The 25,857-nt window shown below is 36.6% G+C and overlaps 2 protein-coding genes across 3 annotated transcripts; both read left to right on the forward strand.

Moving 5' to 3' along the window:
- The first annotated feature begins 1,211 nt into the window (after positions 1-1,211).
- Positions 1,212-9,491, forward strand: LOC131537201 (zinc finger protein 239-like). Its single transcript, XM_058770500.1, has 2 exons — positions 1,212-2,546; positions 6,117-9,491. Exon 2 carries the CDS (start codon positions 6,141-6,143, stop codon positions 7,278-7,280), a length of 1,140 nt encoding a protein of 379 aa, XP_058626483.1. The 5' UTR covers positions 1,212-2,546; positions 6,117-6,140; the 3' UTR covers positions 7,281-9,491.
- A 1,162-nt stretch (positions 9,492-10,653) lies between these two features.
- LOC131537203 (uncharacterized) lies at positions 10,654-21,109 on the forward strand. Of its 2 annotated transcripts, XM_058770504.1 has the most exons (3): positions 10,654-10,868; positions 17,616-17,702; positions 19,318-21,109. In XM_058770504.1, exon 3 carries the CDS (start codon positions 19,396-19,398, stop codon positions 20,491-20,493), a length of 1,098 nt encoding a protein of 365 aa, XP_058626487.1. In that variant the 5' UTR covers positions 10,654-10,868; positions 17,616-17,702; positions 19,318-19,395; the 3' UTR covers positions 20,494-21,109. The 2 variants fall into 2 exon arrangements, with proteins under 2 accessions (XP_058626487.1, XP_058626486.1); XM_058770503.1 differs by lacking the exon at positions 10,654-10,868 and having other exon boundaries at positions 17,324-17,702.
- Positions 21,110-25,857: the final 4,748 nt, after the last annotated feature.

Raw genomic sequence — 25,857 nt, forward strand, 5'->3', positions numbered from 1 at the left:
CCCACAACAATTACACATTCAGCAATAAATGCTGGAATATTTCCATCAGTTTACAAGTAAAGACGAGCATCAAAGCATCAGGAAGAGCTGAAATCTGCAAAGACTGAGTTTATTAAAGAGGACAGAGAGAAGATGAGAGATCCAGAACCCTGCAGAATCAAACACACTGAAGATACTGAAGAACAAACAGGTTGGTGTAATGAAGCTGTCGGATAAGGTTTATTTCAACAAGCTTGTTTTACACTTTGATTAAATTACTTTGTTTAATTTCAATGTTAGAACATGTTCAAATGCTAATACTTTTGTTCTAATATAAACAATTGTGTATTTGTTTAAGACTGTTAAAGTCATTTTTAGAATTTAATTTTCTCGTGACTTGTTTATACACATGATTTGGACAGGATTAGGCTGGAGTATGGCTCAGTTTTGGGGTTTCTGGTTAAAGGCTGGTATTTATGTGGTTTGCTTATGGCTGAGAATCAATAATAAAACCTGTTCTGGCCCACTTCAGGGCCAGTTATAAGTTATTATACTACGGGGCTATTGAATGCTTGAATCTGATTGGCTGACGAACGTTCTAAGGTGTGCAATTTTCAGGGAAATGCATGGCGAATGTAGTTCCAGGCAGGTCTTCACTGCATTACATGTCTGTATCATTTCGTCAAATAATTTGAGTTATTTCAAAGGTCCGTACAGCAAAAGAACCAAAACCCACAACGGCCAAACAAATAAATATAGTAAACAAAGGGATAAAAACCACAGATCATGTCCATGTTTTTGCCACAAAATTACGTTTTATTATGTACGGAAAGCACAATCTCTCCCGCTCTCTCTCCCTCACAGACTCACAGTTTGCGCATATTAACATACGCGCTATTGTCGTTACTCTGACGATTTTATCAGTAACATAGTTTAACAACTTAAAACTAAATGACTTCTCACAAGCGATGTAACAACAACGGCGCTGTTCGTGAAGAAAATTTACTTAAAATTTCACTATAACTAGTGACATTGCTGCCGAACACTATTGAGAGACGCACAAACTCAAAGGTAACGTTAATCTCTCTCTCTCATAACTTAGTTATTAACTGTATTAACTGCATTAATCTGGTATCAACGGCTCAAGCCTCCGTTACTAGGTTTAAAATGACGTTTTGGAATTAGCAATGGAGGCACTGGATGAGATGCGGAAGAAATAATCCTACTCACAATAGTGATTTAAGTAGAAAAACTGGACGAATGCCTTGAAATATATCATCTGATCAGTGTCTTTAGGTGTGGCAACCGTAGTGTAAGCAGAATAATTGACTTCGATCCGTTGAATTATTAGAAAAATAATGCACACCAACGGCCTGTCGCCCCTTACTTAACTGACTGAGATGTGGCCCAGTTATGGCCCATGTGTGGCCCCTGTCTTTAATTCATATTAGGGCCACTCCAGGGCCGTCGTTGCGGTGTGTGGGTCGAGGGAAAAGTGGTTGTGTGAACCGGAGCTGGGCCAGAAAACAATTGCTATGTGAGTGTGTAGTTTTACATTTGAAAGGTCAAATACACACAAAAATATCCTATATCAAAATATCCTTCTAAACACAGTCGGTTATGTCTTAAGTCCCAGATATTTAGACAGATACATAAGGATTTTGTTTTTCATGCTAAACCTGTTCAATTTTTAATTTTTTTATTTTAAAATGATCATTTATCTATTATTATTTTTAATTAGGCTACATCTTATCATTGTCAAGTGTTTTTATTTATGTTAATTTCCATATTTACATGCTACAACGTTGTGTGATTTTCAATTAAATATTTGACTAGTAATTCGCTCTTTTTTTCTCCTCTAATCCTCACTCACAAAGACTGTTGATGCTGATCAAATACCATGTGAGGCAAATTTTAATTCCTTTTCATTTATTTGTGCAGATCGGCTTTTTGTAAAGAAAAAAAAACAAAAAAAAAACAGCGCACCTAAGTAATTTTCCCCGTATTATTTCCCTCCTCTCGACGCTTCACGCTCCAGTCCAGCGGGTGGCGCTAAAACACATGCGTTTGTTTGCCAAACACCATCAAACCTCAGAGGAAGAAGTTTAGTTTCACCGCGCTCTCTGTTGTTTTGTCGTGATGCTGGTGTAATACAAACTGTTAGAAATGTTGTCTCTGTAAATAGAAAAGTACAGTTTTTGAATCAGGTCAGTAAATACCTGTAACATTCTCATCCTCATAGTCGTGACTAAGTTTTGAAGCAGGAATATCTGGAGGAGTATCATTTGAACTGAGATCTGCTGTGAAGATGGTGTTTGTTAAAGAGGAGAGAGAGGAGGACACGAGTGAACCAGAAACCTGGAGAATAAAACAGGAGGAACCAGAACCCTGTAGAATAAAACAGGAGGAACCAGAACCCTGGAGAATAAAACAGGAGGAACCAGAACCCTGGAGAATAAAACAGGAGGAACCAGAACCCTGGAGAATAAAACAGGAGGAACCAGAACCCTGGAGAATAAAACGCGAAGAACCAGAACCCTGGAGAATAAAACAGGAGGAACAAGGAGGTTGGTGTTTATTGTTCATTCATCTTTAATGACTGTTTGTGGTACATTAGGCTTACAAAGCATTAACCTTCTGTGGTCTGAGGGGGTTTTGGGGCTCTGACATTTGTGTTTTTTTACTGTGTCTTAAAAACATATTACAAAAACACACTTACGTCTGATTACACTGTAATCAGCACAAACTGTGTTACAATAATACAGCATGAATATAGCCTACATGTGTTTTTGAGAAAACAACCACGTTTATATCTCCTGGTTAGTGAAAAACTAAAATTAAGTCACTGAAATCAGGCCATGATACACATACAGAACATTTGTTCACAAGACTTTTGAGAACTGGATGTGCTAGACTAGAGTTTTTGCTACAAAATGATGTGAATATCATCCTGCTCACTCATTCACATAAAACAATATGATGATATGATAAATGTAATTTTGAAGAATGTGTGTAACCAAACAGTTGAACAGACTTAGTATTTTTATTCATTTATTTATTATTTTTGTCTGTTCAAGACTTAGTACTTGACCATAGTATTTTTTTCCTACCATCAAATGTGGACCAGCTACTGTTTGGTTACCCACATTTTTCAAAATATCTTCTTTTTTGTTCAGCACAAGAAAGATATTAATACAGGTTTGGGACAATGTGTGAGTGAGTAAATAATGACAGAAATTAAGTAGGGGGGTGTTAATTGTGTATTTTTATTTTTTAAATAGGGCTATCAAGTGATTATTTTTTATTCTAATTACATAAATTTATTAATCAAATTAACCTTAAATTAATGACATTACTTAATAACTTTATCTTTAATTAATTGGCACATGATGTGTTACAGGTAGTTATCGTTGTTAAATTAGAAAATCACTGAAAAAACATTACAAAAAAGGTAGCTTTAGGAAGAAATTTTAATTTGATAAAACAATACACAAATACTGAAATATGAAATGAGTAAGAAAGAAACAATTCTCTAAATATAAAACTAAAGGCGCCACTAGGTGGTGGAAAATCACCGTCTTAAAGTCATTCAGTCTTTCATTCTATCGATTCATTCAAATGGCTGATTCATTCAGAAACAAAGCAAGTGACTGGCTTTTTAAATGGCTCACTGAATCATTGACTCGCTCGATTAGTTTAAAAACATGGATTCATTCAGTAAAGAAACACTGCTGTGTGTTGATCACAACAGTTCTCCTAGGGCTTTATTTTCGTTGGCAAATTTCATGTGTCTAAAATGTAATTATTTGCACCTAGGGCTGCTCGATAATGGCAAAAATCATAATCACGATTATTTTGGTCAATATTATAATCACGATTATTTAACGCGATTATGAGAGGGCCATATGACCAAAACTTTATACGAGTGATTTATTTAAAGATAGTGATTATATTTTCTGTAAATAAGGTTGCTATGACATCTAGAGAACAGGAAAAATTTCACAATTCTCAATACCACAGCAGAGTATTAGGGTAACTGATATTAGTAACAAACAAACAAATGGTCCTCAAAATTATTGAAAATAATTAAACTGTCATTAATTCAAAAGCAAAGGACAAATGTAATAGAATAAAAAGATACAAATGAAACAATCTATGCTTAACTGTCATCCCCATTTTTGAAAATTCACGAGAAAGTGCACTATCCAAACTTAAATTATTATAATTCATGAACGCTTTTGAATACAGACCTAAGGTTGGTCTCTCTTTAAAGAATTATTATTACAGAAGTGAAGTCATTTAATAAAATTAAAGTATTAAAAAGTTATAGAAGTTTAAATTTACTGTAAAGAAAATGTTTTATACTATTTATTTTATATAAAATAAATATTTAAAAAAAATTGTAAAAAATCCACAATTTCTAGAAAATGAAAGCCATATGTCTACATAAGTTGTGTTCCAAATTTGAAGTTGATATAAAAAAAATTGAGGTTCATATGCAGTTTTGTTTAGGCGTTATACCAAAAACAGCCACCGGGTGCCATCCAAACTCATTTTTTTCCAATGCATTTCTGTCACAAATCTATCAATTTCTCTTTCAGTATTACATCTATAACGAAATAACCACCAAATATGGAATCTTGAGACTCAGACCCTTCCAACGATATGTATTTTGTTAAGATTATAAAAAGTTTTGATTCTAAAAGACCGTAACACATTTTGTAATATGACACCCCCCGCTAAGGGGGAGGAGACCGCTAAAACATTTTGAAGTACCATTTCTATGGTAACGCAATGTCCGATTTCAAAATGGTTTTTACAGGATGAATTTTAAGATTTTAAGCTTTCAAATGGTATATAACTTATGATGATTGCTAAAACATGTGATAGGGAAAAAGGCAAGGAAATAAAGACTTTTTGTGACAAAGGTCAGAACTCCTGTTATGATGTAGATTTATCATAGACTCTTGGTACACTCTTGTCATTAAGGTAGTTAATGAATCTATTACTGTTACTACATAATTTGTAACAACAAAAAATGGGTTTACGTGAAAAATCAATATTTTAGCGTTGCTGTTAATGTTATGGTTAGTTTAGCAAATAGTTTGCTTCGTAAATTAAGTTCAACAGAAGAGGGTAAACTTTATCTGAATCTGCACATGCATTATAGAAGGTGTTCTTGCTCTGTCCAAGCTGCAAATGTCTCTGAAAGAGCGCCGTATAGCGTAACTTCAGCCGCTCAGGTATGTCAATACGACCCATTTCAGGGGCTGACAGAATTACATTTTAAAATCAGTCAGAGCTATAGAAATGCATCTTAATATTTACAAGTAAATCGCCATTAGGGCTGCATAATAAATCACAATAGATATTAGGCAAAAACTGTGATTTTCAGGCTCGCATCTTGTCAGTGAAGCACGTTTCTGTGACCAGTATTACATCTCCATCCGAAGGCCAGAGGGCGCTCTCGGGCAGAAACTCCAAATATGCCCCACAGAAGAAATCCTGAGCCCTCATTTACAGTCAAAATTAATCTGCATCGTTAATCCTTTTGATCTTTTATTAAAAAATTCACAAAAATCTAACCTTTCATTGGATAATAAGAATTTAAAATGGGGGGGAAATATCATTATGAAATAAATGGGGGGCTTACCGATGGGACCACTAATTGAGAGCAGCACAAGCAAACTGGTCAGCAAATGAGCTCAGAACAGGTTTACTTGGGAACCAATGTTGATCTTGCGATACTGTTACTGCACAGTGCTGCAAGGTCTAGTGAGAAGCGTTTGAACTCGCCACAGAATGAATAAGGTTGCTGTGAGATCTAGTGAGAAGCATTCAGATTCAGCACAGAATTCTGGTATGAACAGATCAAACAACGCTGACGCTGAAATCCAGAAGCAGTAACGCTAACTATAACCATGGTGTTGCGGCAGAAATAGTACAATGTCATTACATAATAAATTTCAAGGTTTGTAAAACCTTTTGAGAGAGAAACTCAAGAACTTTTCAATGACTTCCAAGTTGTCGGTCAGTTCTATATAATACTATAGAAGAAATGTTAGTCTGGAGCCATGCACTGTTATATCAGGGTTCACTTTTATGTTCACATTTCACCATTTTTACTTTTATTTCAGAGTTGATTGAAGAAAAAGAGAAGAATGAAAAATCAAGTGAAGTTGAGGAGAAAAATCATGTCAAAACTGGAGAAAACCTTGAGTTCCCCTCAAACCAAACTGAAAGATTTAAAGAAAAGAAGAGCCAAGAAATCTTTCACCTGCACTCAGTGTGGAAAGAGTTACACACGCAAAACAAGTCTTGAGCGTCACATGAGAGTTCATACTGGAGAAAAACCATTCACTTGTGATCAATGTGGGAAGAGTTTTAGACAAGCAGTAAACCTTAATGATCACATGAACATCCACACTGAAGAGAAGCAGCACGCATGCGATCAGTGCGGTAAAATGTTTTTATGGGCTTCAGTTCTGAAGAAACACTTGAAAGTTCATTTAAAGGAGAAGCCGCATTCATGTAATTTGTGTGGTAACAGTTTTTTGTGTCTAAAAAATGTGAAGGTATGTCAGAAAATACATTCTGCTGTGGCAGAGTACATGTGCTTTGAGTGTGAAAAGACTTTCACTTCAGCGACCTGTACAAAACTGCATGAAAGCATCCACACTGGAGAAATACCTTTTAAGTGTTCACACTGTGACAAGAGATTCAGTCGATCAGCACATCTGAAAACACATGAGATGATTCACACTGGAGAGAAACCTTTTAAGTGTTCACGCTGTGACAAGAGATACAGACGGTCAACACATCTGAAAACACACGAGATGATCCACACTGGAGAGAAACCTTTTAAGTGTTCACACTGTGACAAGATATTCAATAGGTCAGCAGACCTGAAAACACATGAGAGGATTCACACTGGAGTGAAACCTTATGAGTGTTCACACTGTGAAAAGAGATTCAGTCAGTCATCACATCTGAAAACACATGAGAGGATTCACACTGGAGAGAAACCTTATAAGTGTTCCCACTGCAACAAGAGATTTAATAAGTCAGGAGACCTGAAAACACATGAGAGGATCCACACCGGAGAGAAACCTTATAGGTGTTCACACTGTGACAAGAGATTCAGTCATCCATCAAATCTGAAAACACATGAGAGGACCCACACTGGAGAAAAACCGTATCACTGCACTGCATGTGGGAAGCGTTTCAGTCGTTCATCTGCTCTACACAGGCATACAAAAAACAATCACAGTAAGGCCCTGTACACACATAGATGCATTTAGCTGTATACGTAAATATTTTGTATCGTATCAGCGTTTCGTCCAGACGAATCCGGCATTTTGGGATTTTCTCTATTTTGAAACCGGGTCTCAGAGTAGATAAAGCTGAAAACAACATCTTTTGCGTTTTCGTGTGTACCGTAAATCCGTATATTTTGTGACACGATGATGTTATCACCCCACGTCTCAACTGCTATGTCACGTAACAATAACAACAATGACGGACTACATGCTTGTGTCTGTGCTGCAGAAGCCCATTAGCTTCACTAACTTTACTAGCTTTTCTTGTTGTGTTGGGTTTGTATACTGTGCGCAAGGTTGATGCACATGCTCCATCATCTCCGTTTTTGGTCTGGCATGAATACTACATCATTTTGAGTCAGTTTCAATGGTTTTGTGTGTATGCAGATATTTCTTGAGATGACGCCGTGTTTACGGAAGAATGAGAAAATAAAAAATTGGATTGGGAAAGCTCTGGCTTTGTGTGGATGAGTCCTAAGTAGATCATCTTCAGATCCAGCACTTTCAAATCTGATGCTGCCTCCTCATCAAATGCAACACAACAATGCATCAAACAGTAAAATATCATCAACTCAAAGATGGAGTTCCTGCCCAAAGAACAATGTCAAAGTTTTATTCTTGTATGCCATCTTGCTTCATGATATTAATGGTATCATTATGTTTTATTATGAGTTTCATATTATGTTCAATTGTCTTATGCATATATATCACTTGTAGTTTGCTTGCTTGTAGATGCTTTTTACAAACAGTTCTTAAGGTCACTTTTTTTGGTTCACTTTTTTAAATATTGTTCTTCATTGTTGTTTTTTTAAAATGACAGAGCTATTCTTCCATGTAAGATGTATTTAGGAAATACATATGCAAGATATACTGTCATGTAGGGCTGTGCAAATAATTGAATGTGATTATCATGTGCATCTAGCCAGTAAAGCTGGTTCTGTGATTAGTAGTAAATCTCCATCACGTGCTTTCAGATGGACCAGCATTTACCACACAGAGCCGTAGTTCACTGACAAGCTATGCAATATAGTAGTTTTGCAACTGATTCTTCTGTGCTTCTTTCAAGTAGGAATGAATACCTGAACCTGGTATTAAATGAGCTCTGGGGCTAAATGACAAAATACTACAGTATTGAAAAGCGAATGTTAAAGGGTTACTCCACCCCAAAATAAATTTTTTTGTCATTAATCACTTACCCCCATGTCGTTCCGAACCCGTAAAAGCTTTGTTCATCTTCAGAACACAATTTAAAGGGGTCACCGGATGCAAAATTCACTTTACAAGTTGTTTGAACATAAATGTGTGTTGGAAGTGTGTGTACACATCCATCCTATAATGATAAAAATCCACCCAGTGTTTATTAATTTTTTAAAATCCCCTTTCTCAAATCAGGCTGTTCTGAGATTCCTGTCAGAATGACATAGGCACGTCTTACCTTAGACTCGCCCTGAGAGAACTGTCATCAGTCCACCATTGTGTTTCGACTCCGGTGCAGGGGAAAACAAGATGTCTCCGATTAAGCGATTGAGGTGATTTGTTGCTGAATGTAATAATGAACATAGCAGTCGTTATTTACTAGCGACATCTGAGCCGCTGAAGACACAGAGGATTAACAGTACTTTCATTTTGAAGGGAATGTGCCGATCCTGATCTGCCTAAATGCGTCTGTTCACGCGATTCATTCGTGATTCAGCTTCATCTACAGAAGAAGTGATTATAAGGATTTTTATGAATCTTTGCAAAACACCTTTCCTAATAATGTGCTAGTTAGCCAGTTTCGCAGCTGAAGTTTACAGTCTGCGCGTCATCCCACGGAAGAGAGGGGCGGGGTCAGCAGAGCTCATTAGCATTTAAATTTTGACATAGTAAAAAAGGTGTTTTTTACACTACCATTGAGAAATTTTAACCAAAGTATGTTATAGACTTTTCATTAAAACCCTAAAGAATCATATCAACTTGTGGAAAATGGGCATCCGATGACCCCTTTTAAGATATTTTGGATGAAAACCGGGAGACTTGTGACTGACCCATTGACTGCCAAACAATTTGCACTGTCAAGGCCCAGAAAAGTTTGAAAGACATCGTCAGAATTGTCCATCTGCCATCAGAGGTTCAACCATAACGTTATGAAGCTACAAGAATACTTTTTGTATGCAAAAAAAAAAAATGACTTTATTCAACAATAAATAAAGTCTCCTCTGCATCAGCGTAGTGCCATTTAGGAGAGTATCCGCTGGATGCAAGCAGCGTACGCTGTCCTGTGTCAGCCGCGCCACACGGTTATGTCTTTTACATTTGTTTACGCTTTGATTTGAACGAAAACAGCATATCCGTGTGGCGCAGCTGACACAGAACAGCGTATGCTGCTTGCGTCCAATGGTGCTATGCTGACGCAGAGACGAATTGTTGAATAAATTTATTATTTTTTGCAAACAATTATGATTGTTAATTTTGCGTACAAAAATTATTCTCATTGCTGAAAGTATTTCTGAAATCTGAATAAAATGTTATACTTTGTGCATATACCATAATTCACTTTGTACAATTATTCACTGTTTATGTAATTTTGTTGTTGTATTATTTTTTATTTGTAACTGCAAATGTTTCAACAATGATTTCATTAACAGCATGTATTTTGAAGCAGTTGATTTCAATGTTGGTTAATTTAATAATTAATATATACATAACATTTTACTCCAATGGAAACTAATGCTAGAATCGTGACACAGAAGGAGACCACATGTCAGATACACTATCAAAAATATACATTTTTTAAAGGTAAAGGAAGTCAAACATATTAAACAAATAAACACGAAACGAGGAGAGGAGCCGCAGCAGAGATGGAAGGGAACTGTTTTATAATTGCTGGCATCAGCCCCGACGCAGGTGAAACTCCTCAATGATGTGGTGACGTCACACACACAACCTCTAACCTACAACACAAAAGAAAAACCGGTAACACTTATTATTGTTAGCAATTGCAACAAAATAGAAATATAAATCTTTGAACTGCGTGTTTCGTCTGGCCAGAGGAGAACTGGCCCCCCGACTGAGCCTGGTTTCTCCCAAGGTTTTTTTCTCCATTCTGTCACTTGCCGCTGTCGCCTCTGGCTTGCTCAGTTGGGGACACTTAATTTCTAGCGATTATCGCCGATTTGATTGCACAGATACTATTTAAACTAAACTGAGCTAGACAATGACATCTGAATTCAATAATGAAATGCCTTTAACTGAAAATTGAGTGTTTAATCTTATCATTATACATTACTGACACTCTATCCTCCAATTTGATACTGTTAAGTGCTTTGACACAATCTGTATTGTAAAAGCGCTATATAAATAAAGGTGACTTGACTTGACTAAGCTTCTCACAGAAAATGGAGGAACTGGTGTATGCTGGGACCAAACTCTCCCACTCATTCGCTGCAAGCCCCAAGATAATAACTAAAAAACGGCGGGTGGCCCCACAACCACCAAAGACTGCAGGCCCAGCTCTCCCTCCTCCTCCTGTGAGAGCTCTTCGACCGCTGTCACAACGTCAGGGCCCAAACCCTCCTCCATCGGCTGTAGGTGAACCAAAAACAACTGAAAACATCTCTCCGTGATATGTGTTGAGTCCCCACTATATTAGCAGCAACATTCACAAATGTTTACAGAACAAGCGGGAACCCAGTGTGCCTGTAGCTTTCTCTATCTCTGTTTAATCACGTGATAGAAAGTCTAAGGCCTTCTCAAGCCGTACGGCTGACCCATGTAATCTGTGGCCTGCAATGCATCAATCTAAGATTGCTGTAGAGACAAAATGCAATTCCATCAAGTTAGCATTTTTAAACATTCACTCACTAAAAAATAAATCATTTCTGATCAATGATTTAATAACCACAAACAACCTGGATTTTATGTTTCTAAATGAAACATGGCTAGAAGACAGTGCAGCAGTCCTCAATGAAACAGCCCCTCCTAACTTTAATTTTATAAGTGTCTGCAGGACTGTTAGGAGAGGTGGAGGTGTAGCTGCTCTATTTAAAGATGTCTATCAATGCAAGCAAGTGTCATTTGGCCAGTATTTGTCTTTTGAATACCTAGGTATTGTGCTGAAAGGTGCTCCACACATTCTGTTTAGTCCTCCAAAATACTCTCCAGCCTTTGTTGAAGAGTTCACAGAACTGTTATCAATGATTTCCTCAGAGTTGGACTATTTAACTATTGCAGGGGATTTTAATATTCACATAGATAATGCAGAAATCAAAACTGCAAAAGAAATTATAACTGTTTTAAACACTTTTGACCTGATTCAGCATGTGCATGGACCCACACACAATCGTGGACACACTCTAGATTTACTGATCTGTAGAGGTCTAAACATTTCATCCATTATTAAGGATGTAGCACTATCTGATCACTTCCGTATTTTCTTTGATATATTGATCTCTGTTACCACTGAATCTAGATCTGTCTCTGTCAGAAAGAGATGCATTAATGAGAACACTAGTGCGCTATTTATGAAAGCTATATTTCTAATACCAAGCATTTCTGCAGACTCTGTTGATCTTCTCCTGGATTCATTTAACTCAAAAGTTAAGAATGTTATTGATGATATTGCTCCGGTAACGGTCAGCAAGAAGACTGGCAGACAAAAATCATCTTGGAGAAAATCAAAAGCAGTTCAGAGTATGAAAAGACAATGCAGAAAAGCTGAGCGGATGTGGTGGAAGACGAAACTTGAAATTCACTATAGTATCTATAAAGACAGCCTTCATGCTTTCAATGTGGAACTAGCCACAGCTAGACAGACCTTCTTCTCAAACCTTATAAACAGTAACTTAAACAACTCTCGCACTCTTTTTGCTACTGTGGAGAGACTGACAAACCCCCCAAGTCAGATTCCAAGTGAAATTATCTCTGACAGCAAATGCAATGAGTTTGCTTCCTTCTTTTCAGAGAAGATCAATAATATCAGAAAGGAGATTGGCACATCTTCTAGTTATGAAGAGGTCACACAGATTCGACCGCAATTTCAAAAAGAAGTGACTATGTCTGTTTTTGAAGCAACTGATAGCAAAATTTTGGAAGAAATAGTACAGCACCTTAAATCATCAACCTGCTATCTTGACACACTTCCCACATCTTTTTTCAAAAGTGTGCTTAACTGTTTAGAAGCAGATCTCTTAGAAGTGGTGAGCGCCTCACTTCTTTCTGGAACTTTTCCAAACTCCCTGAAAACTGCAGTTGTTAAGCCCCTTCTGAAAAAGCGCAATCTTGATAACACCATGTTGAGCAACTATAGACCAATATCAAATGTTCCTTTCACAGGTAAGATAATTGAAAAGGTAGATTTTAATCAGCTGAACAACTACTTAAACTCAAATGGATACCTGGACAATTTTCAATCTGGTTTCCGAGCGCATCACAGCACAGAGACAGCGCTTATTAAGATAATATATGATATTCGCTTCAATTCTGATTCTGGCAAAATATCAGTGCTGGTACTACTAGATCTTAGTGCTGCGTTTGACACTGTCGATCATAACATACTTCTAGAGAGACTGGAAAACTGAGTTGGGCTTTCTGGGATGGTACTCAAATGGTTCAGGTCATACTTAGAAGGGAGAGGTTATTATGTGAGTATAGGAGAGCATAAGTCTAAGTGGACGTCCATGACATACGGAGTCCCACAAGGCTCAATTCTTGCACCGCTCTTGTTTAGCCTGTATATGCTCCCACTTAGTCAAATAATGAGAAAGAACCAAATTGCCTATCACAGCTATGCTGATGATACCCAGATTTACCTAGCCTTATCTCCAAATGACTATAGCCCCATTGACTCCCTCTGCCAATGCATTGATGAAATTAACAGTTGGATGTGCCAGAACTTTCTTCAGTTAATCAAGGAGAAAACTGAAGTCATTGCATTTGGAAACAAAAACGAAGTTCTCAAGGTGAATGCATACCTTGACTCTAGGGGTCAAACAACTAAAAATCAAGTCAAAAATCTTGGGGTGATTCTGGAGACAGACCTTAGTTTTAGTAGTAATGTCAAAGCAGTAACTAAATCAGCATACTATCATCTCAAAAACATTGCAAGAATTAGATGTTTTGTTTCCAGTCAAGACTTGGAGAAACATGTTCATGCCTTTATCACCAGCATGGTGGATTACTGTAATGATCTCCTCACCAGCCTTCCAAGGAAGACTATTAGACAGCTGCAGCTCATCCAAAATGCTGCTGCCAGGAATCTGACTAGAACCAGAAAATCTGAGCATATCACACGAGTCCTCAGGTCCTTACACTGGCTTCCTGTTACATGTAGGATTGATTTTAAAGTACTTTTACTCGTTTACAAATCACTCAATGGCCTAGGACCTAAATACATTGCAGATATGCTCACTGAATACAAGCCTAACAGACCACTCAGATCATTAGGAAAAAGCACTGTGTTTCGGATGAGACGTTAAACCAAGGTCCTGACTCTCTGTGGTCATTAAAAATCCCATGGCACTTCTCGTAAAGAGTAGGGGTGTAACCCCGGTGTCCTGGCCAGATTCTCACCACTGGCCCTGATCAATCATGACTTCCTAATAATCCCCATCCACTTGATTGGTTCTATGACTCTCTCTCCTCTCCACCTGTAGCTGGTGTGTGGTGAGTGCACTGGCGCCGTTGTCCTGTGGCTGTCGTCGCATCATCCAAGTGGATGCTTCACGCTGGTGGTGGTTGAGGAGAGACCCTCCTGCTCCCCACAGGATTGTAAAACGCTTTGGGAGCTCAGCAATACACAATTAAGCGCTATATAAATGCATTCATTCATTTTTCTGAGACTGTGGCTGCGTTCGATAACCACATACTCAATGAGTAGGTACTTAATTTCAATAAGTACTTACTTAACGAGCACTAAAAGAGTACGTACTCTACAGCCAAATCTCATTGAGTATGAATGCGATCCGGACATCATCCGCCATGTTGACATTATCATGTGACCTATGACGTTATAACAAGCACAACAACTTAAAAGATACGAGCGACAGGTTTAATTTGAGTTTAAATCTGTAAATATTCTGATGTTTCTTGTTGAATTTAAAGGGATATTTCACCCAAAAATTAAAATTTGAAAATTAAATTGACACTAATGGTCCATTTGAGAGATAGGTGGCGGTAATGCACTTATAAGTCTGCCATCCGCCATAAATCAAGAAGAAGACGACGTGTAATGAGCCGGCTGTTGTGTGAACGCGCTCAGGACAGTTGGACCATGCGGCGGATCAGAGGTAAAAATACATATAAATACTGTTCAGTTTCTTAAACAGACCGATCGTTTCGTGTCTTTACACCTCAATCTATCGTCACAAGCCGCAGAGTTTAATTTGGTTTTGTCTGTGTATGTTTTTTTTGTTTTCTCTCAAAGCCGTGAGTACCATTTACTGACATTATATGACTGACAAACTGCAACGGTTTGAGTTAAAAATCTTCATTTGTGTTCTACTGAAGAAACAAAGTCACCTACATCTTGGATGCCCTTGGGGTAAGCAGATAAAAAGTTTTCATTTTTGGGTGAACTATCCCTTTAAGTCTCGTCTCATCCCTCAGGCATATAAATAAAAATAACAACAACAAAAATACAATTTTTGATGCGTTATGATCATATGAATATTATGATTATTCAAAGATATTTAACCTTGTCATTGTGCTTTTTCTCTGTGTATGTAATGTCATACTTTGATGTACGCAAACCCATTATATTTATGTTTTCCTTTTTGTCATTATGATTGTTAATTGTTAAATTTACAACCATCTTTCCCTGATCTTGTATGCAATTATAAGTTGCGCAATAAATAAAAAAGAAGAAGAAAAAAAAGATAAAAGGGAGAGCTGCACTAACACCTCATAGCATCAGTAATAAAGGAGATGTAGTGCAGCTGCTCGAAGATCTCACCTTTGGAGAAGACTGTTTATTTTATACTGGAAAAATTTAAGTATTACTACTTAAAAAAGGTTATTACCCCAGAATGCATTACAAGCTATTACTAGCCATTACCAACACTACAATAATAATGACAAATGCTGACCAGTAATTGATTATATTAATATTGCATATTAATGATTTTATATAATATATATAATTTTTTTACTATTTAAAATAGTAATTGACACAAATAAAGAATCAAAATTTTAAAGTATTGTTTTTATTATTGTCTCATTGCAAAAAAAAAAAAAGTGTTTTGTTCCCAGCCATATATAAAAACTGATATATAAACAGCATTAATCTCTGTGCATAGTGTACCTTGATAAAAATAAATTAACCATGTTTTAATTATAGTAAAACTTTTGTCTGTATGATTTATTATTGGCGTATTGATTAACATTTGTAAAACCACAGTTTTACTACAAAAACCATGGTTAAACTATGGTTTTTGTAGCAAAATCATTTATTAATTTGTGGTTACCATGGTGGTACTACAATAAACTTTTTTTTTTTTTTTCCATAAGGGTAACGTTAGCACTAACCCTAGTATTTGAACTATATAGCGCTGACAGCACTGGCTTTGTTCAGCACCACCTGACCGGACAGTTCCCATTGAGATGCGCATACTTCGCGTAAAGTGAGAATCAGAACGGAATACCCACATATTCTTTGCAATAAGGTAATTATAAGTCAACACATTAATTAAACCAAAGTGGTGAGGATCAGAATGCATACCTTAAGATGCCTTTCTTTGAGAACCTGATAGAATGGCTCTACATGTGTCGGGAATAAGTTCGCTTAAAGTTGAGCATCCAATGCGAAAAGCGTAATGCAGACTACGAAAGGATTCCCCTGTGAATAAAACAAAGAAAAAGCTTTTAGAACTGCAATATTGAAAATTTCAATTGTATAATTATCAACACTGCTAATCATTTAAACGGATCGAAGTAAAAGCATAGGCCATACCTGTTGCCAAGAAGCGAAGAGTTATCATTAGGCGTTCACCAGGTGAAATGGCATCTCGGAAATTTGTATTTCGCCTTTGAATGATTGGTGTCACCATCTGAAGTAAATTCTTAAACTGATTAGGGACCATCCGAGCAAAATTTTGAAAGCTTTGTAAATCTTGCGACTGTAGCTCTCTGCATAGATTCAAATAGGCGCCCCGTCTTCCCCGTTGCAGCAACCACGGCTTCACCCACAGCCTCTTTCGTTTTATTCGCCGTCTTTTCATGCGAAGACATTAATAAGAGTAAAATTTTAATTGTGGATAGATCGTCCATTTTCTCCCCAGTCACTGTCTGTTGGTGCAGTGTGAACATGACCGTTATTTTTCATAAGATTCTAAATCAAATGGCCAACTTGAGCCAACTTGTTTGTTGGCGTTTGTCTGTGCAGTGTGAATTGGCCTTTATGGTGGCGTTTCCTTGATTGATGTTTCAGCCTGCGAGGTTTTAAACATTCATTTCTTAAATGCAACTCACACGAGCTAGTAATGTCGCTGTCACTATCATCATCATCATGGGAAAGTCGTGGCCTAATGGTTAGGGAGTCGGGCTTGTAACCTGAAGGTTGCTGGTTCGATTCTCGCGCCGGCAGGAATTGAAGGTGGGGATTGTGAATGAACAGCACTCTCTCCACCTTCGATACCATGACTAAGGTGCCCTTGAGCAAGGCACCGCACCCCTAATTGCTCCCCGGGTGCTGGAGCAAGGCTGCCCACTGCTCCGGGTGTGTGTTCACTACTCACTGCTGTGTGTGTGCACTTGGATGGGTTAAATGCAGAGCACCATTTCGAGTATGGGTCACCATACTTGACAATACGTTGCGACTTAACTTAACTTAAAAGAAGACACAAAAGCGAACTGCTTAGATAAATCAGACTTTGTTAATAAAACTGAACATCAGGGCTACATTCTAGATCTTCATTTTTCATTTGAGCGCTGAAGCCATTCACCTGAGATTAGGTAGTTCCAGTCACAGTTATACACGTTAATAACAAAATCGTTATATCAAAAACTGAACATTTGAGTTTTCATCTGCTGACGCTGTCATAGGTGTTGATTTAAATGCCATTATTTTTATTTATCTTTTGTTTTTCAAATAATTGTTTAATGCTATACCTTAATAGTCGCCTATTGCCTGTGCACTTCTTTGCAATTGTTTGGAAATTAAGAATTAATACCTTTTTTAGGAAATACTTGACCAAGATGCTGGAGACAGTGACTTGTCTCCATACCAAAAAGAGGCTGAATGTCCATCTGTCAAAATGGTGACTTTATCTTTGTGTGCTATCCATTTGGTGTACTTTTTTAAACATTGTTTTAGAAGTGACCCCACTCTCTTTCTCTTGTCAGGATGTGTGGGAGACTTGTGGCAGTGACGTTTTCTGTAGTCCTTTAACAGGCGACTTGGAATCAAATTGTGGTTCCACAAGTGAAAAGGTTTGACTGCACTTGTTCTATTAAATGTAACAAAATGTATTCAAATCATAATACAATGACACATGTAATGAAGTCAATACTTTGGCATGTGAAATCTAATCTGTTATCCTTTACAGAGTAGGCTAATTGTAGGCTAATGTGTGAGGAATCTAATTTTTATTTTTTTTTATGTCCCATGCTACAAAGTTATTTGGATAAATTAAATGTCTAAAATGTAAAAATCATGAAAAATAAAAATAGTAGGGTACAACTGGGCTAAAGGCACCCCGGGGTAAAAGGCCCATTTGATAATATTTTTATCTAAATCACTAGATGGCACAAAAATGTGGCGTAAAAACATTTGCTTGTCAAGATGCAGGCGTGTATATTTGTCTGATCTTTGACGAGATCGCGCGCAGCAGTGCAAAGTTGATTCTGTGCTTACTTGATCAAATATTTTTATAAATGTTGTAGATTTAAGAAGCAAATGAGAATCGCTAAAATTACAGCATATATTTTGAGACAAAGCTTTCGGTTGATTTTCGGTTTGGTTTACGATAATTGATGCAACAGTTTTTAAATAACGAAAGAATATATAAAAGTATGGTATTTGGGGTAAAAAGCGCCCCTGCTGTTGGGGCTAAAGGCGCACAGTAATTAACATGATAATTAATAGATGGTTGACTTTTCCATCTGTTTACATGACATGGTTAGATTCAGATGGTAAATATCATATATTATGTTGGGTGGCCATATTAGAGATAATCACCATGTTTAGAATGAAACCATCATATTTAAAAACATGATATTAATCATATCGTATAATAATATATCATTTGTTGTTACTACTGTAAATATATATTCAATTATTATTCAATCTCCTTCAATACATTCAGAATCTTTACTTATTATAATGATTTTGTTTCTGTATTTTACAATATATTTGTTATTTTAACATATTTTAATGACATTATTTATTGAACAAAATTTTTTTTTTTTTTTTTCAAAATAAGCAGAAAATAGTACAAACTTTGCACAAGTGATTGTTTTGAACAAGTATTAACTTAGACATTATTTAAAAAACAACATTATTTTAGCTGAAGTATTTGAATCAATACCGTGTGTGGGGTAAAAGGCCCCCTTGCCACCTCATAAATTTATAAGATTTTGAAACAAAATACACAACTTGAATTATGTATTTTCACACAAAATCTGTTGCTCCATTATTGTTCAATACAACGTATATATTTTTTCTGCAATTATACATTTTAGGTGCAGTGAATAGCACATTTTGTATTAAGGTGGGCCTTTTGTCCCGTTGTACCCTACTGTAGAAAAAGTATTCTTATTTGATTTAGTAATTTATTTAGGTCTGTGTTGGGGTTCTCAGGGTAATTTACCTCTTTAACATATGGCCAGTTGTGAAGGCTTTTATTTCCTGACACACAAACTTAAGTTGTAGTTTGAATGTCATATGAACACAATGTATGGAATGCCAGCTATTGAACATGGGAGAAGGACATAAAGGACAATAGAAAGTGAAGGAAAATAAAAGACAGAAGTAAGCTTAAGATATCAGATATGTATGTAAACTTTTTATTTATTTATGTATTTTAGTTATTGTCCTCTATTACAGACTTGGGAGAAGGAATCCCTTCAAAATGTACCCCCTTCAACACACAGCAGTGAGGAAGAAAAATACTTCACATGTGCTATGCCAGCTCAGCCCTGTTTCTTTTTTATAGAACAAAAAGAATGGCAGGCACTAAGAAAACACCAGTATGGCCGACTTTTTCAGGGTCTTCAATGGACCAACATAATTGCCAATGGCATCAGGTCTGTGCATCCATACTGTAGCTTCGGGTTTAAGCGGCACAATGTCAAAACCCTGCTCTCACAGAAACCAGGACCAGTTTTTACATGTGTGGGCTACTGCCGGTTTACAGATTGTCCAGTGAGAGCACATGTTGAAGTCACTGATGAGTGCACCCTAAAGGCAACAGTGGTTTTCTCTGGAGGTGATGTGTGTCATAACACACATGAGCTCAAGAGAAGGCCAGTGCATGCAGATGCACGTCAGTTCACAGCAGAACTCCTACAAACGAAACTCCCTAGGAGTTTATACTTAGAGTCTATGCACAAGCTTCCTCAAATGGTCATTGATTCTGGTTGCAGGGACGATGCGCCATCCAAAGACGTGCTGAAAAACATCACTTGGAGTGAACAAAAAATAAAACGACCACATTCTGATGAATTCACCAGTTTAAAGAAAATCATTGAGCAACCTGGCATGGACAATGATGTTCTACAGAAGGTTTTGATGCACCCGAAAGGGATAATGCTGTGGTCGAGGAAGACACTGTCTGTATTTTACAAGAGGTCTAAGGAGGATATAGTGTATCTGGATGCAACAGGGAGTGTGATTCAAAAAAGTGCACAAAATCCACCATATTATGTGTATGAATTGGTGGTAAGAAATCAATCCAGGGGGGCTTCACCTTTACCTGTTGCAAGCTATGTTACATGTGACCACACAACAGCATCTGTCACATACTTTCTGCAGTCTTTCCAAACAGACCTTCTCAGAATGTATGGAAGTGGGGCAAGCAAAAGGCCAGTAATGATTATATGTAATGGCTCCCTTGTGCTTATGCACTCCGTATCCATTACATTCTGCAGAACAGGTCTGGAGGATTTACTGCAGAAATACTTCCTGTTGATCACAGGACATCATCCTTCAGATACATTTGACCTCCCCATTCTTCACAGATGTTTAACCCTACATCGCCCCTCGAGTAGGGTTTACGTTTAAGGTCCTTGGGGTCAGATAGACCCTAAACTTTTACAGAGTGATTGCATAAGGAAATATACATTTTTTATATGACAAACTATATATCATTTTTTTAATTTACTTCTCAACTATACATTTATGCTGCGTTTTTGTGGATATTTGATAGTTTTTTACCTATTTACTGCACAATTATTCAACTACGCCATAAATTGGCTTATGAAAAATTTATTTTTTATTAAAAAAATCACTTAAATTATGACCTAAATTAAAAATAAATGGTTTCTAGATATTGGCCCATGTGTTAGGGATAGAATACTGCCATCTGCAGGTTAGAATAAAAACTTTAGGAATTACAGTTAAAGAAAGAAAGTGCAATGACCACATATATCCAGCAGAGGTCCATAGGGACTCATTCATTTTCAGTTCGGTTTCAAGTCAATTTTTCTTCATGTTTCAGCTTCTCCTTGCAACTTTATGATATATATTTTGTGAAAATATATTTAAAAAAATCCATATTTTTGTCAAAGGTTAGAATTTGTTGTTATTGTCTGGTGTCTTTTGAATGGTCTGCTTTAGCAAATTGTTACATAAATTTGCAGAAATGTCTCTCTCTCTCTGTGTGTGTGTGTGTGTGTGTGTGTGTCACATTGTTATGCATTTATGTCCTGTGCATTTTATTTGCCAAAATCTAAAAAATGCACTGGACACCTATGTCACACCTGTGTGTGTGTGTCTGTGTGTGTGTGAGTGTGAGAGAGTGAGTGAACATGCTTGTTCCATGTTGCATTTGTGCTCTAGTACCAGACCTTCATTTATGAGTGGAAATTTTCAGATTTATGCCAAATTTGTTGATTTTATATGCCAATTTCTATAAAAAATGCACTCTATTGCAGTCACACACACGTGTGTGTGTTTGTGTGTGTGTGTGTGTTGCGTATGAGATAGAATGTTCGTTCCAATTTGCATTTGTGCTCTAGATCCAGGCCTTTATAAAAATGTAAAACTTTTAAGATTTATACTGGGTTTACTACTTTTTTTTTGACAAATGAAACAAAAAAAAAATTTTTTTTCACTTTTCCCATTCATTTTCAATGTGGGGTCAATCTGACCCCAAGGACCTTAAACGGTAAAAAAATTTTTTACACACCTTTAGAACAACCAAATCAAGTCCAGTTTTTTTGTGTGTGTTTAGATAGATTATTTAGGAAACGTCACAGAGTCTCATGCCCCTGAGATGAAGGGAACATTTTTTAAAAATAAAGGAAAATTCCATTGGGGTCAGATAGACCCCAAGGACCGATTAAGGGTTAAGTCACATTATGAAGAATGCCAAGGATCTATGCAAAAAACAGTAAGTAAGTTTTGGAGTGTAATTTACTCTATACCATTTGAAAATAAATGGACAAAGATAATAATTTTGTTCTTGATTGCTTTCTTTGTAGGATTCCCAAACATTACAAGCTATCAATGCATGTATTTGGCCTACTTGCGTGCTGTTCAACGCTGAAAGAAATGGATGAGGTGGTTTGTAGTTCTGCAGTTCTTTTTTGCAGTCCTTGCAGTGGAGCAAATGTACAAAAACACTACAACAACTTACAAATGCTCATGCAGCAAAGAGGGAGCTTTGAACATGAGAAATACGTCATTGCTGAAGACTACAAGGTATTAAAAATAATGTTAATATTACAAGACCTTTTTTTCAGCACATGGCCTCACAGCTATAATGCATACAGTATACTGTGTAATAAAAAGCAGCCAGACCTGCTGAAGCCTTTCGTTGCTAAATATTATGTGTGCTGAGCAGACGTGGGTTAAAGTTAAGTTTATGTCTATGAGTTATCTGAGTAAATCAACACCTGTCAAGGACTGTCACGGATCAGTCAGGCCCTTCACTCCACCAATCACAGCGTTCCACCTCACCTGAATTCTGATCACGCACACCTGCACCAAATCACGATCTCATCATCACCCACTTCAAAAGGATCACCAAGCACTCACTCCACTGTCCGATCTCGTTGATGCAACGTGGACTCTGACATCGCAGTTTCCAAGACCAAAGCTATATCCTTCCAAGAAACATTTACTTACCTTGTTTGACTTACCTGCTGTATCTCTCCTTCTTGTGTCATCCTCTTCCCCCAGAGAACCCGTCTTCGTAGTGGTTGAGTGTGTTTGTGGATTCCCCAGTCTGTCTTCCAGCAACGCTGCAGAAGCGTAACATATCTCAGCACTAGATCACCAGTCCACGTAGATATCACCTCAAGATCATCACTTCACCTGGCTGCAGATCTACCTCTCACCTGTGTGCTTCACCTGTGCAAATAAACACTTATTCATTCATCAACTAACCTTTGTGTCCGAGTCCATCCGTAACAAGGACGTATCATGCATCTTAATTCAGGTCAGGCAGGCATAGATGAGCCACATTACTGTTAAACAGAATGAATTAAGAATTAACACATTTAACGTTTGAAATGTCTAAAATTCTGAATATTGATTTTCAGCATGATGTCGGAACCACACCCCTCATGACTCATTTCCAGGCAACAATCAAGAATGCATCTCTTGATCTTGATGGCCAATCCAACATCTATTACGCACCAGAATTCATTTCTGGTTTGGCCAAATACTTCCTCCCGTATGCCACCCTGTGGTCTGGTATGATGCTAGGTAAGTTTAACTCATGTTAATACATTTCATTGATTTAAGACAAGTAGTTATTAATTAGTACATCAATTCAGCATTTGCTTACTTTCACAATGCTTAAATTGCTTTTAGGAGATCTAGGACGTCATGGGACAAGTCCAGTCTACCAGAACTTGAGTAAGTTCTATAAGAAAGTCAGACAGTCAAAGAAACAGGTAAACTGTTACAAGAAGCATCTGCCATTTTTCTTTTAAAATCATATTATAGTTGTTCTTAGAATGTACATCTCTTATCTGTTGACAATAATTTTTCAGAACTTCACTCAAGATAATCATACACAGGGAATAATGGAGAAAAGCCAATGGGACCTAAAAAAAATTAGGTTCCAACGAAAAAGGCTGAGGAGACTCGATGACTTTGTGCAAATTTATCAAAAGATGCATGATGTGCTGATTCTCGAGTATAAACATGTGGAAAGATGTAGGAAGAAAGTATGGAATACTTTCTGTTTTTTTTTTTTGCTACTGTAACCTGCTCGCATTAAAAAAAATAAATGCATCTTTTTAAGTCTTTTCGAGTGGAAATGGAAGTCTGGAGGAAAGGTCGGAAGCGGAGAGGAGTTTATGTTTCACCTTTAGTGCTGGACCTGTCACTCAAGGTAATTATTAAAAGGTGTTTTAAATGACTCAGAAATACACAAACGCATGTGTTGTGATTTTGAACATTTCTACATCCTAATTGGTCTTCATTCATTTTTTTCTCTAAAACCAATGTATCCAAGATGTTTTAAATCTGTTGTAGCTATTACTGTCTGAGTTAGTAAGCTAAGTGGTAACACTTTAGAATAATGGTCCGTTGTTAGCAAGTAACTATGCAGGAAGTAATAGGTAGTACTACATTAACACTTAATTTAATACTATTAACTAATAGAGAAGTAAGATTAACTAAGCAGTAAGTAAAACAATTTTAGGACAAAGGTAGTTCCTTATTAGATATGTGATAATTATTAAATAAAAATATCCTCTTTGAGAATTACTTGCGAACTATGACCAAATAATAAAGAATAACCAATTAATTACTAATCACAACAGTAACGTCTTAAAAGTGAACAATTGGGTTCTTTGTGGAAACTAATTTATGAATATGATATCCCTCAAATAAGTCAGCTACAGGTTGAAATTGTGACTACTACTCTTACCAAAGGATGGATGTTCTCTGTTTATTTGAAACAAAAACCTCAAATAATAACACACAAATAATTCATTTAAAAATGTTAATAATTAGGAAGTTAATAATTAGGAAGGAGCTCTGGTTTGTGTCAGTTCAGTATGCATCCGACTCCAAAAGACCTACTTTTAGTGACAGTAGGCTGGGGAGGACTTTTCTTGAATATAAATAATGATGTTCTCTTGACAAAAACAAAATTGACAATTCACATCCTTAATGAAGGCATCAACTGCCTTTATATTGTGTTAAGCACAAAACTGCATATTCCAGATTACAGTGTCACTAGTGCCTCACACAAATGTATGACTGTACACTATGTGTCAGATTTAAATATGTTAAATAACTTATTAAATTACTTACTAATTACTGAGTATTTAAGATGTTTTTCACTTTAAAATAATGGTCCAGATCACTAGTAGTTCCTTATTAGCACCTTAGCTTTAAAGTGAAAAATGCATTAACCCCTCACTAATTACTCAAACGTTAGCTTGCAGGAACTACTAGTGATCTGGACCATTATTTTAAAGTGAAAAACACGTTAACCCCTCAGTAATTACTCGCATGTAAATTAATAAGTTATTTAACGTTTTATATCTGACACACACTGTACAGTCATACATTTGTGTGAGGCACTAGTGATATTTCACCAGTAGATCATTTGGAGTGGGATACATATTGAACTGACATAAAACAGAGTTCATAACTGTGAACTAATTCAGTCATGAGCTTGTCAGCATCACTTCCTAATTATTAAAAAAGAATAATAAAAAAAAAACGATAATTCACTGTTTTTGTTTGAAATAAACAGAAAACATCCATCCTTTGGTAAGAGTAGTAGTCACAATTTAAAAATGTAGCCGACTTATTTGTGGGATATCATATTCATAAATTAGTTTCCACAAAGAACCCAATTGTTCACTTTTAAGAGGTTACTGTTGTGATTAGTAATTAATTGGTTATTCTTTATTAACTGGTCATAGTTCGCAAGTAGTTCTCAGTGAGGATATTTTTAATAATTATCTAATAAGGAACTACCTTTGTCCTAAAATTGTTTTATTTACTGCTTTAGTTAATCTTACTTCTCTATTAGTTAATAGTATTAATTTAAGTGTTAATGTAGTACTACCTATTACTTCCTGCATAGTTACTTGCTAACAACGGACCATTATTCTAAAGTGTTACCAGCTAAGTTTGAATTTTTAGGGGTCTATTTTGCAGTTATGCTTTGGGAAAAGTTTTTCTTTTTTAAACGGAAAACAAGAGACGACTCTGCACAGCCACATTTGCCAGATGAACAGTTCATGCAAACACAGATATAGATAGATAGATAGATATTACTTTACTTTAGTCAAAATGTATAATAGAATGCCACCTTGTTCAGAAAACATGACAACATCTGAAGCTCCAGCCACATTAAACACGACAGAGCATCAGGAGGAGGACAGAAGTACTCAAAGTACCAATGATGTACAATTACAGGTGATGTTAAATAAAATTAAGGATTGTCAGCAA

Source organism: Onychostoma macrolepis, chromosome 03 (genome assembly GCF_012432095.1).
Source record: "Onychostoma macrolepis isolate SWU-2019 chromosome 03, ASM1243209v1, whole genome shotgun sequence".
Taxonomy (NCBI): domain Eukaryota; kingdom Metazoa; phylum Chordata; class Actinopteri; order Cypriniformes; family Cyprinidae; genus Onychostoma; species Onychostoma macrolepis.